We start from the raw sequence: 15,677 nt of genomic DNA, 5'->3' as shown, positions 1-15,677 counted from the left end.
AAACAGTCGATCCTGTCCCCGACATTGTGGAACCACTGAGCCAATTCTAACCGTGTTTGGTAAAAAATATTCTTGGGTTAAGGGCCTTCAACTTTCTCCAAATTAAGATTCAGGTCCCCTTCAAAGAAGGTGTATTAAGGTAGATAGATTCTTTATTTCTTAATTCGGACCCTTTCAGGCATGAAGGAAATAATGAAAATAAGGTGGGTTGTTTCAAAAATCGCCCGACAAAAGACCTGTACTGTCAATATTATTACACCAGCTTCCTCATACATTATATATTCAAGTTTATTCAAACGGTAAACCATATGGCAATTTAATATGACGAATTTTAAGCTTAGTAAGCTAAATTATACCGTAGACGCTCGGCCCTGAGGACCGGGGGGGGGGGGGGGGGTCGGCTACTACTTGTTCGTGTTAGCGATGTGGCTCATGAGCCTCCAGAATCGGCCATTATGAGTCTTAATCATTCTTACGGATAAAAATTTGTAAAGCCACAGAAGGTCCTCCTGTTGTAGTGCTATACGACAGATGCCTATGGATTAAATTACTAGGTTTAAATAGCGGTTGTATTCTGACGAACTTGGACAACGAAGGAGAAATATATCGTCCCCACATTTGTAGCAATTACGATAGCTTCGTTTTCAGACATTTACTCCAATCTCAAATTTGTATAAAATGTACAATACTTAAGAGCCAAACTATAAAAATCCACCAATTAAATAAGCTTTAAGTAATTTTTGTGCAGATCCTGCATAGGGAACTTAACTACCGTTAGTAAAATTGATTTGGTACAATGTACTATAGCTTCGTATTTACTTTTCACGTTCCTTTTAATTTGCACAAAAATTATTCAGACAGAATTTATGTCGGGAATTACTGAGTACTTTCCCTTTAATCCCATTTGTTATCATAAGACATTTCCACACACAAAAAACCAACAGATTCTATTTCAGCTTTCTGGCATTTTTAATGAAAAGAAAACATTGAAAATAAATAATAATAATAATATATAGTAACACATCTTCTGACAACAAACGAGTGAGAGTGTCATGACTTTACACCTGAACGTAAAACATTTGACTTCTCTCTCAGTCTATAAAACACGTTCTTTTATCCAATGACCTCTCGAGGTCAAAGGTCACATTGTGTTTGACACAGATTTATTGCATTGTAATTAATACATGCCTGTACCATTAGATGGCAATATGAAAATGGAAAAGTTTGCAATTAGCAAATATACGCCCCTCCTTAACAACAAAAAAATTGATTATATCCATAATTTTTGTTTGGTAGTCCATTCTTTGGAAACCATTCTTATATACTTATAACAAAGGATTTCTTACTCCATCACATAAAAAAAAAAGATATTGTAAACAACAAAAATTCATGATCAGCACATACTTAATAATTAGCACCAAAGGTATTTAATTGCTCTTGAATCATTCATATCAGTCATTATTAATGAATAAGTTGGCATCTAATTAGTAATGCTAGTTGGTGTGGAATTAAGTATTACAATGTTCCATTATAAGAAGTGGATACTTGTAAGTTATTGATTTAAGCCAGCTGATTGGATGTAGGAGGTTATATTAAATTGTTTTATACTGTAAGACAGAGCGCAGCTTATGAGCTTATGACAATAAATGATGCAGCAGACATTTAAGAATACTGGAATAAAAATAGAACACAAATTCACAATGTCAAGGACACTATGAGAACACAAGGTCACGGTGAGATGAGTGCATATGAACTGAATGCTCTGAGAGAGTGATTGACATGTAAGTGCTATGGCTGGATGTCATATTTGTGATGAAACGACCAATGAATAGCAGGATTAACAAACCTTTGCCGAAGGTATGAGAACAAAATGAGACCCAAAATAACGATAGATAAATGCATATAGGAACAGAGGGAATAGAGGGAACCAGTCAGCTATCCTCATCCTTGTCACCATCCGTCCCGTTCACTTCCGCTCGTGATCTTTTAGTTTTCCTCTTAGAGGGTGACTCTCCGTTTTCGCTGTCGTGTAGGGAGTTAGCTTTCCGCTTGACCACGGGGTCTGTGATTGCTTTGGTCTCCTCCTCTGGACTTGTGTCAACTAATCCCTTCAGTTCCTCTGCAAAGTCTGACAAACCAAACTGCTGAGCTATCCGCATGCCCTCATCAAACAGCGTGTTCTGCATAGCAGGTTTGGATTTGAGGATCTCTCCTGATGCATATAGATGCTGTCTGATTTGTTGATTAAAATCCTCACCGTCTCCAGAATTATTTGGTGAGGAGGCTCCACTTGGAAAATCAGAACCTGAAAAGTTGAAGCAAGAAAATGAAGAAACGTTATATCTTTTAAAGGGTAAAGTTGTTGTTTTGTTTGCAATATTTGTGCCATTTCTTCACTATTAAACACTTAGATTATATATAAACGACTCTTCACCTGTATCCTCATCAAAGCCTGCTCCCATAGATGACCTGAAATACACCAAGAAACAATCTCTTATTTTTGAGTGAATATCCAATACCCAGTATCTACATAAGTACTGTACAAGTATTTGAATTCATATAAAATGAGACCTGTAACGGTTTTATGAATGTCATATTTAATTAAGTATTCTAGAGTAAAAAATATGAAGTTAAACACGTTTCTCCCTCTGTTTGTCATACATTTTAATTCTTTGAGACAACCCCCAACCTACCTCATCTGATTGTGGTACATTTTAATTCAATGAGACACCCCCCGACCTACCTCATTTGTTTGTGGTATACTTTAATTCTTTGAGACACTCCCCAACCTACCTCATCTGTTTGTGGTATACTTTAATTCTTTGAGATACTCCCCGACCTACCTCATCTGCTTGTGGTATACTTTAATTCTTTGAGACATCCCCGACCTACCTCATCTGTTTGCGGATGAGCTCGCTCTGTTCGGTGTACAGCTGGAGCTGCTTGGCCGTGGCCGTGTCTATCTCGGCTTGTAGTGAGTTCACCAGGTCTGTCTGGTTGTTCTCCCGTGCTGTATTTAATTGACCTTTAAGCATTTCCTGATTATGAGTTACCATCGTTAACTCTGCCATTAAGGCCGACATCTTCTCCTGTAACATACAAAGGGATGTAAAAACTGACTGTACAGAGTTGCTTCTACACAAGATTTGTTCAAGAATGATATTTAACAAAGTATGCTAGCTCTTAATGATATTCACTACTGTGAAAATTCTAATCTTTGTGTCAATGTGCAAAGCCTATCATTCTTATTTAACGGTTAACATGCCATTGAAAAATCAAAATAACATTTTCCATCCCTTTACTCTGTTAATCCAATAATTAAATGATGCTGACCGAGTCCTCAGGGTTTTTGACCATGCCGGGGTTACTCTCACACAGGTTGACATACATCTGGAGGAAGCCGCTGTCCAACTTCTTCCTGCCCCCTGGTCCGGTGGTCACCCCGCCCAGCATCAGGTCGTTCAATCTGAAGCAAAAACATGCAATGTCAGCAAAGGTTAGATACCATGGCAGCAAATAAACACAGTGGAAGGAATGCCATCTTTGATCACAGTCCGACTCGTCCTCTATTCAGTGAGAGATCAATACATAGAGAGGCATTATTCCAGCATTGTTAGAAGACTCAGAGAAAATCCAAGATATTACTAGTAGAGTTAAATTTGTTTTGGCATTAAAAGCTTTTATAGACAGCATAGAGCACAGAAACTACATAGAGAAATAAATGTTGTTAATTAGACACCAGCACAGAGAGGGGTAGGGGTGTGGATCTGTGTAAGGTAAATCCTGTCTCCCCATCACACCCACAGACAGACAGACACACAACATGAACAGATATGGATATAGAAGGACAGGTAAGTACCTGTGCACAGAATTCGCAGTGTGAGAGGAAAACAAAAACAAAAGATGATTCAAATATGACTGATGAAAATGAGAGAAAAACAGTAGGAAATAAAACAAAGTTAATTACCTCTTGGTGGAAGGCAGAGTTAACAATTCGGATGCCCTGCAAAGTACAAAAAATGGACCATTTCATACCACCATCTCCTCAATCGGAGTTCAAATATAGGGGGTCAAATCTTCAATTCTTTTTCAATTCAAATATGTAATTAAATTTTCATTCATAAAATAGTAAAAGAAATAGAGAGAAAAATTTTAAAAGATAAAAGAACTAAAAAAAATAATTCAATTTAAAGAAAAAGCAGTAACAACAAATTCAAAATTGAAACATTGAACAAGTGAATGAAAATGCTGTAACATTTCTCTCAGAATTATCAGTCATTTTGAATGGTCAAAAAGAACCAGCTTGAACATAAAGAACTTCAACATGGCAACAGCATCTAATTAACATATAATTAACCAATTAAACCTGGCATGCTGTATTAGTTTATCAACATTCAACAATATTGTCACCTATAATACTCTCTGGTTAGCCACATATACTTGGTTGGTTTGTGAGTTGTGTCCCTTGGTCCATAAAAAAAAAATTATAACATGCACAATCCATTTCTCTCATTCTAATGATATATAACCCATAACCCCCAACCTCTGTATTAAAGGTGATGTCTAAATTACTGATGGCCTTCCCCTGATTGCCTCACCTGTTGAACTGATTTACGGCCTATACAGAATTACCAGACAATGTTAACTTTCATTTATTACACCTGAATTTCAGATTGTTCAAAAAGTGTGTAAGATGGCATTCCATTCTAATGTCAATTTATTGTGATTTGGGCCTTGTAAAGATATGGATAAATTTGTGGAAAATATTTTTATTTTTGATGTTGGCCAGTCTGATTTTTGCTATAAATAGATACCTGGAATGTCCCTTGGAGTATTGGTAGCCACTGTCGCGCACCACCTGGCGAGCGAGGGGGAACAGATCCTCCCTCCGAGTCAGGAGAGTGGGCATGTGTCGACATAGCTGGGCAGCCGCCTCATTCACCGAGATCTGTCAAAACATGCAGGTCACATGTTCATACAGCTAAAGTCACAATTGTTTTATCAACATAGAGCAATGGTAAAAAGTTTACTTGGATATGAACTTGGTGGTCATGTACTTTATAATTCTTATATCAAATTTATGTTTGTAAAAGTAAGATTAGTATTTAGGAATGTAATTGTTTTTTTATTAAACACAATGATGCATTCATCTAACAATACGCTCTTGTAACATTCATTGTGGTGTCATAAATTTAACCTCTTGTTCCATTAAAAAGATAATACAGAAATGAATGTTTTCACTTAAAAGGAAAGGCATTTCCAAATGTATACAAAGCTCATGCAGTTTGCCAAGGTTTCACAGGTTTTTCTACATAAAAATATATAAATTAGGGCTCAAAGACAATAAATGTATTTCTGTTTCAATATTATAACAATGTTGTGAAAAAAGGCTTGAATGATGAATACCTCATGTAATGACATGGGTTTTTCTGATTTTCGTTTTGAGTCAAATCGCCCATAAATGGCAGCATATCTCCGTAAGAGTTCCATTCTGTTAGGATCGTCATCCGCTGGGTTGTTTATCAACACCTGTAAAGAAAAGTTAAGAGTTCAACAAACACAATTTTTTCTTATTATTTTTTCAAAACTATATCAAAAAAATTGTATTGATTTTTTTAATCATGTAAATATAAGTTTTTGATTTCTGCTGTTCTGGTTTTTTTTTTAACATTAACCAACATGCGGGCATACCATGATTTCTTTGTTGATAGGTTTCTTCATGTTAAGTTTCTTCATATCAAAAGGAGGCAACTCTTTGGCGAGTCTGGCTGCTGCCTGAGCGATGGCGTTGATCTGGCTCTCGGCGAGGATCGGTGTGGGGGTGGGGGAGGTAGACGACCTCACTGACTGTTTGTCTGTCTGTAAAAACACACAAAACTGTACTCGTCTTGGCCACCCTCATTTACTCTTATCGATTTTACTCAGTAGTTTGTATCAGGAAGCAAATCAAGTTTCTCCATTGAAGATTAATAGATGATTTGGTTGACATGTCATATCCATTGCTATTATTGAGATGAAATTTACGTTACATGCTTACTGACTAAACCATCAGGGTAAATGAACATATTCAGGTTTGACCAAAAAACAGATATTTATAAAGTATCAAACTTGTTGGTTTCTATTTAAACACAATTTACTATAATCATGATAATCAGCTTTACATACATCGTAACAGACATATTTCTGCTATACAATACGTTTCAGTTCAATAAATTTAAAACCATCTTATTTCATCTTACACCTGAGTTATACATAACATAAACACAGCTCTGTGGACTTACTGTGATAGGACTGACAGAGGGTGGGTCCTTACTGTCACTCTCCTGGGAAGAGTTGGAGTTGTTGGTCGCTGGGCCTGGACTGACACTGGGGGTCCACCCAGAGGAACTGACTGACGCCATTGTGGTTGCCGTTGGATACACGGGCTGGGAGGGTTCTACTTTGATGGGGACTGTGGTAACCATGGTAGCCAGGTGAGACGTGGGGGAGGTGATTGTCTGAGAGGTCACAAGGGGGGAGGCAGGTGTCACTGATCCCTGAAAGGCTGCTAAAGACAGGAAATGACCATGTTTATAACAATCAAACTGGTCATGTTGGGCTCACTGGTGGTTTACTGTTTACACCATATATGTCATATAGTAACAGAGGAACCCAGTGTCTGTGTTAGTCTATCATTTCAAGGACATAATAATGTCAGTCAACATCAAACCTATTAATCAATAATATTGAAAAGAAGAATATCTTATTCACAAGCACATTTAACCACTGCTGGTGAATGTGTTTGTTACACATTGTTTACAAGTTAAGGTGGCCTGGAGTGGTGTTAATCAGACTGTCTGTGGTGGTCCTTACCGGGATTCTGTACAAACTCCTGCAGCGCCTTCTGTAGGCGCCGGACATGGAGGGGTTTACTGGCCATCCCCACCAATGCCATTATCTCCAGGAACTCCTCCTCCCCGGCCTCACACAGCTGCTGTACATCATCTCCACCTACAGCCAATCAAAATCAATGTTTCATTAGTAATCAACGAATCAGGGCCATCATTGTTCATTGTAAATTAACAGATTCCTTCTCTATCAAGATTAAAAATAACATCCTTTTATAACAGTTGAAATTAAGTTAAAATAAAATAAATCCTAGCTTTCAATCAAACTACTTATATCCATCAATTAAATCTACTTTTTTTCTATGTAAGCAAGCTATTTCAGGAGTTTTCAGATAAATTGGCAATGTAAAATCAAGTACAGACATTGATAAAATCAGCCTATAAATGCCTCTACATACAGCATAAACAGGACTGGTATATTCCACCAAAGAAAGACTAAGGAAGATGAATACAGAAATCTTAATTCTGAACTATCTGCCCTATAATAAAAAGCCATGAAATAATTTCCTGAGCTGATTAAAGTAGCGGGGTGAGAGCTATTGGCAAATCAACCTTCTCCGGAGTGGAGTGACTAATGAATACATAAGTCTGGTGCTGTGCACTTGAGGTCATGAAAAGGAAGGATTTCTGGGCCTAAAATCTCTAAAACTTCCTGTGTCTGTTGTCACTTGTACCAAATATCCTGATTCCTCCGGGGAGGAAGTTATCCAGCTTGTAAGCCTCCTCTGTCCCTGTCCCTGGTTACCATGGTAACACAACAGCTGGCAGGAAGTTAGAACTTGTCAGAGGGAGCCGATGGTGAGGGACACATCCTTGTGATGGCCTTTGTCTCACATAAATGTACACGTGTACATACCACATACAGGGTGTACACATACATGTACACGGTGTACACACTATATACAGGGTGTACATACCATATACATGTACAGGGTGTACATACCATATAGAGAATGTACATACCATTTACAGGGTGTACATGTACACGGTGTACAGACTAAGTGTGAGTCGATGTACCTGGTTGGGACATAGGACCTCATACTCCAAACACCTGCCTCTTCCCCATCTACCTACCCTAGTGTCCACCAATAACTGTACCCCTCTACCTGCCCTAGTGTCCACTAATAAATCTACCTAAATCTAAATCTACCTAAACAAACCATTCAATATACATATATTTTCAAACCTGACAGAAAAAAGAAGACAAACCACCAGTCAGTGACTTATCCCCTACAAAAGCATGTGCTGATCCTCATTAATTGAATATTTTCTAAACTCTAGTATTAATGTCTAACAAAATAAGAAAAGTCAATGCTTTTATTGTTTAAATTAACACTTCAACTGCAACATTATTATATTTTTATACAATAGCATAATGTATACCAGGTTTCAAATGAATTTATTGGCAATACACTATTATTCCAACCACTGCCGGAGTAGAATGCACAGAGTCAGGACAATGTTCTTACTCTTTGCATTCTACTTTGCCCCCCCCCCTGTTTTTTTTACATGAATAAGATATATTACAGCTAACTTTTATTTTGCATGCCTAAACTGTAAACCAATGCTCTTGGAGAGTATTACACTCTTTCCAACATTTTTCTTTACCTATCTCTCTTATTCTCCTCACTATACCTATAAACGTTGACACTGACATTCCATAGGAAAAAACAGGATATCAGGTATCTTAGGATATGGAGCTTATTCTGATTAACTAGGTCAAGGTTACACAGTATCCTTGACCTTCAGGACTTACCTTGAGCTATAAATGTGTCATAGTACTGTAGGAGGTTACTCCTCTGTAGGACCCTGTAGAGCTGCCATTCCGATGGGTTTCCCGGCTGGATGGAGGACATTCTGTCCTGGACTTAATCTGCAAATAAAAGCATCAACTGTGAAAACAATCTTTAAGTCAATATAACCATATAAGTTGTTTTTTGTTTAAACAGAGCTAACACCTGTATCCAAGGGGAGGAGCATACAAAGCCTACAGACCATCGCTGTACTAGTCAGCATCTCCCATTAGCTGGATGTTACCTAACCTCTCAATTCTTTCCTGACTACAGTTACAGTACATTAACTTTTTCTGCACCACTTTTCCGTGTTTTTCCCTGCATTATTTGGATATTTCTAAGTTTAAAAAAAACTTTTAAAAGGTATTTTCCTGCTCTGGTCAAAGTATTAGCACAAGGAAAAAAGGTAGTCCATTATTTAAATACTTCCTCCCCACCGCCTTTCAGATAACGACCCCTCCCTCTGCCACATACATGTACTTTGTAAAAACTTGAGTAGTTTACTATTCACTTCATTTCTCTTGGCACACTCCAAGTGCTCTCTCTCCCCAGCACATTAACTCCGCTAATGTTTTCAGCCTATCTGAACCTGGGTGTGTTCAGTTTACATCACACACAAACTTTATAAGATTCTTCCCTTTTTTTATCTGGCACTACAGCCTACAGTTTTAGAGTTCTAACTGCTGCATGCAGATTTTTTTCTTCTATTTTTTGTTTAAAAAAAAATATAGAAAACTTCCAACAATTTTGGCAGAGATGAAAATTATGTAGAGATTTTTAAGACAGAAAAATTCTTGTTCCGTTTTGGCAAGAATCAATTTCTTACAGCCCAGAATTTGCCAAAGATTAAATTTTATTCTTATTTCTTAAGTTCGAGATCATGTCTGAATTTCATTTTTTTAATTAAAAAAAATTAATTATAGTCATATGATTCATCAATAATATAAATGCTTATTTTACATAATAAAGCAGATTTATATTTGTACCTATGATCAATGGCAAAATGAAAACATTTTTCGTATCAAACTGAATGATCTAGCTTAATTTCCCTCCAAAAAATTTTTTAAATATAACTTCATTTAAATTAACATTCTAATTATTCATTGGCGCAACAACTAACTTTAAACATACATGTACTGTATATAACCTTCATAAATCAATCTCCCGATCCATTAATAAAAATGTCATTTAAATATTTTAATGAAATTTGCTAAGAATAAAATCATCATTTAAAAAAATTCCCCTCGGAACCCTTTTACATGAACTAAATTTCCCTTGGTGGGCCCCACTTCTTCACTCCGGTAAACATGGCTTCCCTTCACACACGCTACGTACACCCACATTGATTTTTATTTCCCTGTGTCGTTAAAATCCAACATCCAGCTCACATAAACACTGACGGGAAATATTAAGATTTGTAAAAATGTCCCCTCTACACATAAAACCAACACTGTAATAACAACAAATCACCCACAAACGAGAAAACTTGAAAGACCACCTTCTTGTTGATGGGTCCACGTTTGTACTGTCCGTCCCTGGGGGTGCGAGAGTCCAGACAGATAACAGACAGAGGACACTAGACGCTCAGATAACATGTCATCTCTCTCCATTCACAACCCTACCTTGTTTCCTTGCCAAACTTCTCTTTTGAAATCTTTTTCGGGGGAAGGTGGAAAAATCCCGACCCTAGTAACTCGTCGGCAGGGTGGGGGTCGATAAAATAAATAGGGTGACTGCCGTAAAAGGGATTGAAACGTCACGCGCTCCTCGTGTATAGATCTCCCTGCCCCTGATTGGCCGGCGACCCCCACGTGAATGACTGTTGTCGTGGGTAGGCACCGTATGGCTTGTGACGTATTTCCCCTGTAGGGCGTGGATGGTATAATACGGCTCGACCACATTATCTAGCGAAGGTCGTTTTCCTTTGGCGAACACAACCGGGGGTGTTTACTCCGCTCAGATAGACTTTACACCGTGACACTACACACTGAAGGGGACCTAGCTTGGTTAGGGACTCGAGTTTTCAGGAAATTATTTTTTCTCAAAATTTAATTTAAAAAAATAAAAAACGATAATAAGTCAGACACATTACGCATTAATTAAAATGCCTGAAGCCCGTGCCCCAGACACGAGACATGTGTGTGCAATTGCTAGCTTGGAGTGGGTCCAAAAATAATTTTTGCGCCGGGGCAGAGCGAGTTCATGAACGGATATTGAATGGCAAAACCTGCGGGTCGCATTACAGCCAAAGTAAAGCCGCTTTTCACAAAAATCTCCTATTGATCCACGGAGCGACTATCGATTTTACAAAGCCAGACCCACGGAGTTGGCCGTCGCGCTGTGAACCGTGCGTGAGAGAGTTCTATCGATTTTTCCCCCGTCTTGACTTGCACTGCGCCTTATCCGCTGGGACAAGCCCACTAACGCCGACATCTAGCGATAGCGGACATAGAGGGGCCGGAAACCCGGGACTATCGCCGCACTTTGTCATTCTAAATAAGTGGGGGTCTCAATGAAGTCGCCCCCTTCCACATACAGATTTGCATTTGATAAGAGCAGACACACATGCCGCAAGTTTTCTTTCCTGTTGTGTCGGCCTGTGTCATGGTTTGTGATCACACCTTAGTTTTTATTTAACAAATAATAAAAAAGAGAAGAAAAAAAACGCTCCTCGAGATGTGCATGGAAAATAAATCACCTTATAACAATCTGCATATTGTAAAAGACGACGCGACAGTGACCAAAAACCAGCGAAGTTTTACTGCGATTCCTAAGAACGACCCCTCCCTCTTTCTAACCACCCACACAATGAAGACCCACAGAGTAGCTACCCTAATCTTCCGTATTTGTGTATTGAACAGCTGAGAGTTAATAAAGAAATGAATTCGTATCAACTCCATTTCTACCTTTTGAAAATAGATTATGCTATTAGCACCTGTCCGCGCTACAGGTGTGGCGTGCAATCAATGAACGTGCACTTTCTGCTGAAGACTCAAACTGACTTTTTCCTTTTCAATTGTCTGACGCAACGAATTGTTGAGAGAAAAATCGGACAAGTAAAACCATCCACTTTCCTCATACAGTGTTTTATAGCTTTTATTCGCTGTGCACAAATTCCGCTGACAGCTTCTTAATTGTGCACGGCACTGAATTATCTATACATGTGTAAATTAAAAACTTCACGTGCTACCGTTTAAATAAACGATACATGTACTATTTGACGTGGCGCTGGAATAAAATCTAATGCTACTTTTATCTTGTCCATTAAGTGTTGGAGTCATTGTATTTTACTGGGGACGATATCCATGGTCTGCAAAACAAAAACATTGTCTAATTTTGCAGATACGTGTAATACTGATAAATAAATGAACACTTTTCAGGCACTGTTTATATCTTTTAACAATGATATCAAATAAACGATAATAGGTGTTCATTGTATACATTTATACATATATTTATTTTATATATAAAGAATAAAATGCGATCATCAATCTATCCAGGTCAGTTAATTGATGATCTGAATCAATTTAACAGAGAAATTAATAATTTATTCAACATTGTTATAATTTTACAACAGTCATCAATATTATAAGTCTCATGGAATGTTCCCAATTAATGTACAAAATTTATGCACCAATTCAAAAACTATTTTCAAATCTTACGGGCATTATACCTAGTTTCTGAGAGACTAAAATTTATCAATTGTTCTAAAACTTATTCTGTTGTAAGACGATGCACTAGTAGTTGATTTGAACATATTTTATTGTTAAGATGGTATATTCAAAAGGATCTGGCATTAGTATTTATGTAGTTATGTTTGCATAGAAACGGAACGGAATACAATGTGTGTCACGGTTACATTTATTGAAACACTATAAATTAAACAAAATCACTACGCTGTTTTATTCAGTACTTCTCACTGGTTCGCCTTCTGTCACTTGCTAAAGTTTATATTTTACGATAAAGACTAAAAATATAAATGAACTTGAATGTTAGCGAACACATGCAAATTCTTCTATAACTGAATTTGTCTGTGTCTTGTTTTCCCAAAAGAAAATGATAAAGGCAACAAATGCGGCTCTTTCATTCGGTCAATCAGTAGATATGTCGACTTCACAGGAAAGCATATTGACCTCGCGCTTCGTGCTCAGTCAATATGCAGACCGAAAGAAGAGCGAATTGTTTTATTGTTTCTAGGTTATGAACTAAAGTATACGTGTTCTGTTTTCGGTGTTTGATGTGTTAAATATAGCTGAGAAATTAAGATGAACCAACCCTTTTAAATTCTGCTTTAATCCTATAGCTAATTGTATTTCAAATAAGCACTGTAAAAGAACAGCATATGGAGGACTTTGGACTTATATCGGTAACTCAGACTAGATGTAAGAGAACGGTACGTTGAGGATTATACCGGTAAATATAAAGACAGTAATAGAACGGCACATTGAGGACTTATACCGGTGAAATAACACAGAAATAAAACGGTACATTGAGGACTTAAACCGGTGAAAAAGACAGTAATATAACGGTTCATTGAGGACTTATACCGGTGAAATAACACAGAAATAAAACGGTACATTGAGGATTATACCTGTAAATAAGAAAAGAAATAAAACGGTACGTTGAGGATTATACCGGTAAATATAAAGACAGTAATAGAACGGCACATTGAGGACTTATACCGGTGAAATAACACAGAAATACAACGGTATATTGAGGACTTAAACCGGTGAAAAAGACAGTAATATAACGGTACATTGAGGACTTATACCGGTGAAAAAGACAGTAATAGAACGGTACATTGAGGACATACCGGTAAATATTAAACCAATAATAGAACGGCACATTGAGGACTTATACCGGCGAACAGCTTACTGAATACATGCATATAGAGAAATAATACCGGTTAACAAGCACAATTATGGAACGGCACATTGAGGACCTATACCTGTAAATAAGACGGTATATAATAGAAAGGCACTGTAATAGTACGATAATATATATACATGAAGTTTTGTCATAGAACGGTATTAACTTTTACTACCTTTTTATAGAAGTTACCCGATATTATCATAAAAACAACAACAATAAAATAGCACCTTTGCTGAATGTATGAACGAAGCGAGCAAATAACTCGCGATAATGCGTATTGGTATTTCTTTTGCAAACAAAAATATTCATTTCAAAGAAGATGGGTGGACAAGGCGTGTAAAATGTCTATATAAGGACGGATAAGATACTGAAAAGGAAAATTATTTAACATAGCATTGATTTGTAACCCTTAAATATGTTATGTACATGAAATATGTTGATTTAAACTAGAGTACGCGTAACAAAACCTCCAAATAGTGTCAATTTTTAGATCTTCAATGCCTTTTTTTTTCAAAGAGTGGGTCTGTGCTTATATTTTTGTCATAGTCTAAATAGGTATAAAGGAAAACCGACCGATTTCAAACAATAAAAATGTGGAGAGATGAGCCACTATACATTAAAAATGTCATTTGTATCCCAACAATTGAACGTTTCAGAAAAATGATACAAGTGCGTAAATTCGTCGCATATAGCATTAAAACGACGCAATTTGTTGTAACTGAAATGGCTCAGTGGTTAGAGTTAGGTAAACTTACATAACTAGGCTCTTTAGATTGTGGGTTCGATACCACTAAAACGTATGGCAATACATGAGTTATTTTCCTTATCGTTTGTTAGAATATTAAAAACCGAATATATATATATAGAGAGAGAAATTGTGCTTTTGCAAACTTGTATTATAAAATTATCAAAAAGATTTAGTTGAAAAAAAAAATAAATTTGAAATTTTATTTTACGACTAAACCAAAATGGGCATTTGCGCTATCTTATCCCCCTATCTTTTTTCATAGAAAAAAAAAGTTGGCGCACTTAAAAAATTTTCTTCCATGAAAACCTGTTCCAAGTAATACGTATCGATCACTATCTATATAGAAGCAGAAAAAATATTTTTGGTGCCATGAAGAAAAATTCATTGATAATTTACACCCCTCCACGCTTTTTAGCGAAAGCTTATATATAAATGTCAATGAATAATTGACTGTCTTTAAAATACCGGAATAAATAAAACGCAACAGGGGCTAATATTGACAGGGACATCGATTTGGAGTCCCTCTGTTACCAATGTTTTGTCAATGAACATCAAAGGAAAACGTGAAAGGGTCCCGCTCTTGTCATGGTGTGATTGCTTTACGCTATATTTCAAAAAAATGTAACATTTAACTTTTGGTTATTTTGACGCTGCTGCTGAAGTAATTTTTCTTCTTTCAGAACGGCAGGCAAGTTTTTATTTTATTTTCGTTTGCGTCCATTTAGTTTGACTTGAGACATTGATCGCTTTTTGTTCGGCGTCCGTCCGTCCGTCTGTCTGTTGACCTTTTTATATTTTCGATTTCTTCTCCAGAATCACGTGCACATACTGGGCCAACTTCAACCAAACTTAGTCAAATTTGGTTTAAAAAAACCCAACTAAAACTTGTGTGGAAGCATCCTTAAGTAATGTGGATTCAATTTTGTTAAAAGCATGATCCCGGGGGTACGGTGGGCCGAGCCACAATGGAGGATCGAATTTTTACATAGGAATATATGGAGACAAATTTTAAAAATGTTCTCAAAACCAATTCACCAAAAACCTGTAACTTTAGTGAAAGCAACCTCAAATAGTGTAGATTTAAGTTTGTCATAATCACAATGATCTTCGTAGTTAGCTATAGGGTGGGGCCGCAGTTGGGGGGGGGGGGGGGGGTAAATTTTTATAGAGAAAAATGTCTTTTTAAAAACCATTGATCATCAGCAGGAGTAGGGGGGCACATTGGGGATCCAATTTTATGTAGAAAAAATATGAAATTATTTGTATTTTCAAACGATGTATGGTATAACTTATATGCAAGCATCTTGACATATTGTTGATTCAAGATAAGTAAGTGCTGATTACTTAAAAGATATACCGGTATGTCAACTATGCTGT

At 37.0% G+C, this 15,677-nt stretch overlaps 1 protein-coding gene across 6 annotated transcripts; it reads right to left on the bottom strand.

The window, feature by feature from the left end:
* Positions 1-945: 945 nt before the first annotated feature.
* Positions 946-10,652, bottom strand: LOC128178171 (NGFI-A-binding protein 1-like). 6 transcript variants are annotated; one of them, XM_052845237.1, is made up of 13 exons: positions 10,303-10,652; positions 8,644-8,760; positions 6,853-6,990; positions 6,282-6,544; positions 5,692-5,859; positions 5,407-5,529; positions 4,815-4,948; positions 4,411-4,464; positions 3,968-4,003; positions 3,334-3,466; positions 2,893-3,089; positions 2,435-2,469; positions 946-2,305 (listed from the first exon to the last, which is right to left on the bottom strand). In XM_052845237.1, the coding sequence occupies exons 2-13, from the start codon at positions 8,741-8,743 to the stop codon at positions 1,932-1,934; spliced, it is 1,755 nt and encodes a 584-aa protein (XP_052701197.1). In that variant the 5' UTR covers positions 8,744-8,760; positions 10,303-10,652; the 3' UTR covers positions 946-1,931. The 6 variants fall into 6 exon arrangements, with proteins under 6 accessions (XP_052701197.1, XP_052701176.1, XP_052701189.1 ...); XM_052845216.1 differs by having other exon boundaries at positions 6,282-6,547; positions 10,303-10,646; XM_052845229.1 differs by lacking the exon at positions 10,303-10,652 and adding an exon at positions 10,179-10,293 and having other exon boundaries at positions 6,282-6,547.
* Positions 10,653-15,677: the final 5,025 nt, after the last annotated feature.

Source organism: Crassostrea angulata, chromosome 1, assembly GCF_025612915.1.
Source record: "Crassostrea angulata isolate pt1a10 chromosome 1, ASM2561291v2, whole genome shotgun sequence".
Classification (NCBI taxonomy): Eukaryota; Metazoa; Mollusca; class Bivalvia; order Ostreida; family Ostreidae; genus Magallana; species Magallana angulata.
The sequence above is the reverse complement of the archived record's forward strand: the minus strand, read 5'-3'. Positions and strand labels throughout refer to the sequence as shown.

Coding starts and splice junctions, on each gene's coding strand:
- LOC128178171 (XM_052845216.1), bottom strand. CDS start 8,743: ATGTCCTCCATCCAGCCGGGAAACCCATCGGAATGGCAGCTCTACAGG. Junction 4,465..4,814: donor TACTCCAAGGGACATTCCAG/GTATCTATTTAT, acceptor TTATGGACCAAG/GGACACAACTCACAAACCAA. Junction 3,467..3,967: donor ACTCTGCCTTCCACCAAGAG/GTAATTAACTTT, acceptor TTTTTGCTTCAG/ATTGAACGACCTGATGCTGG.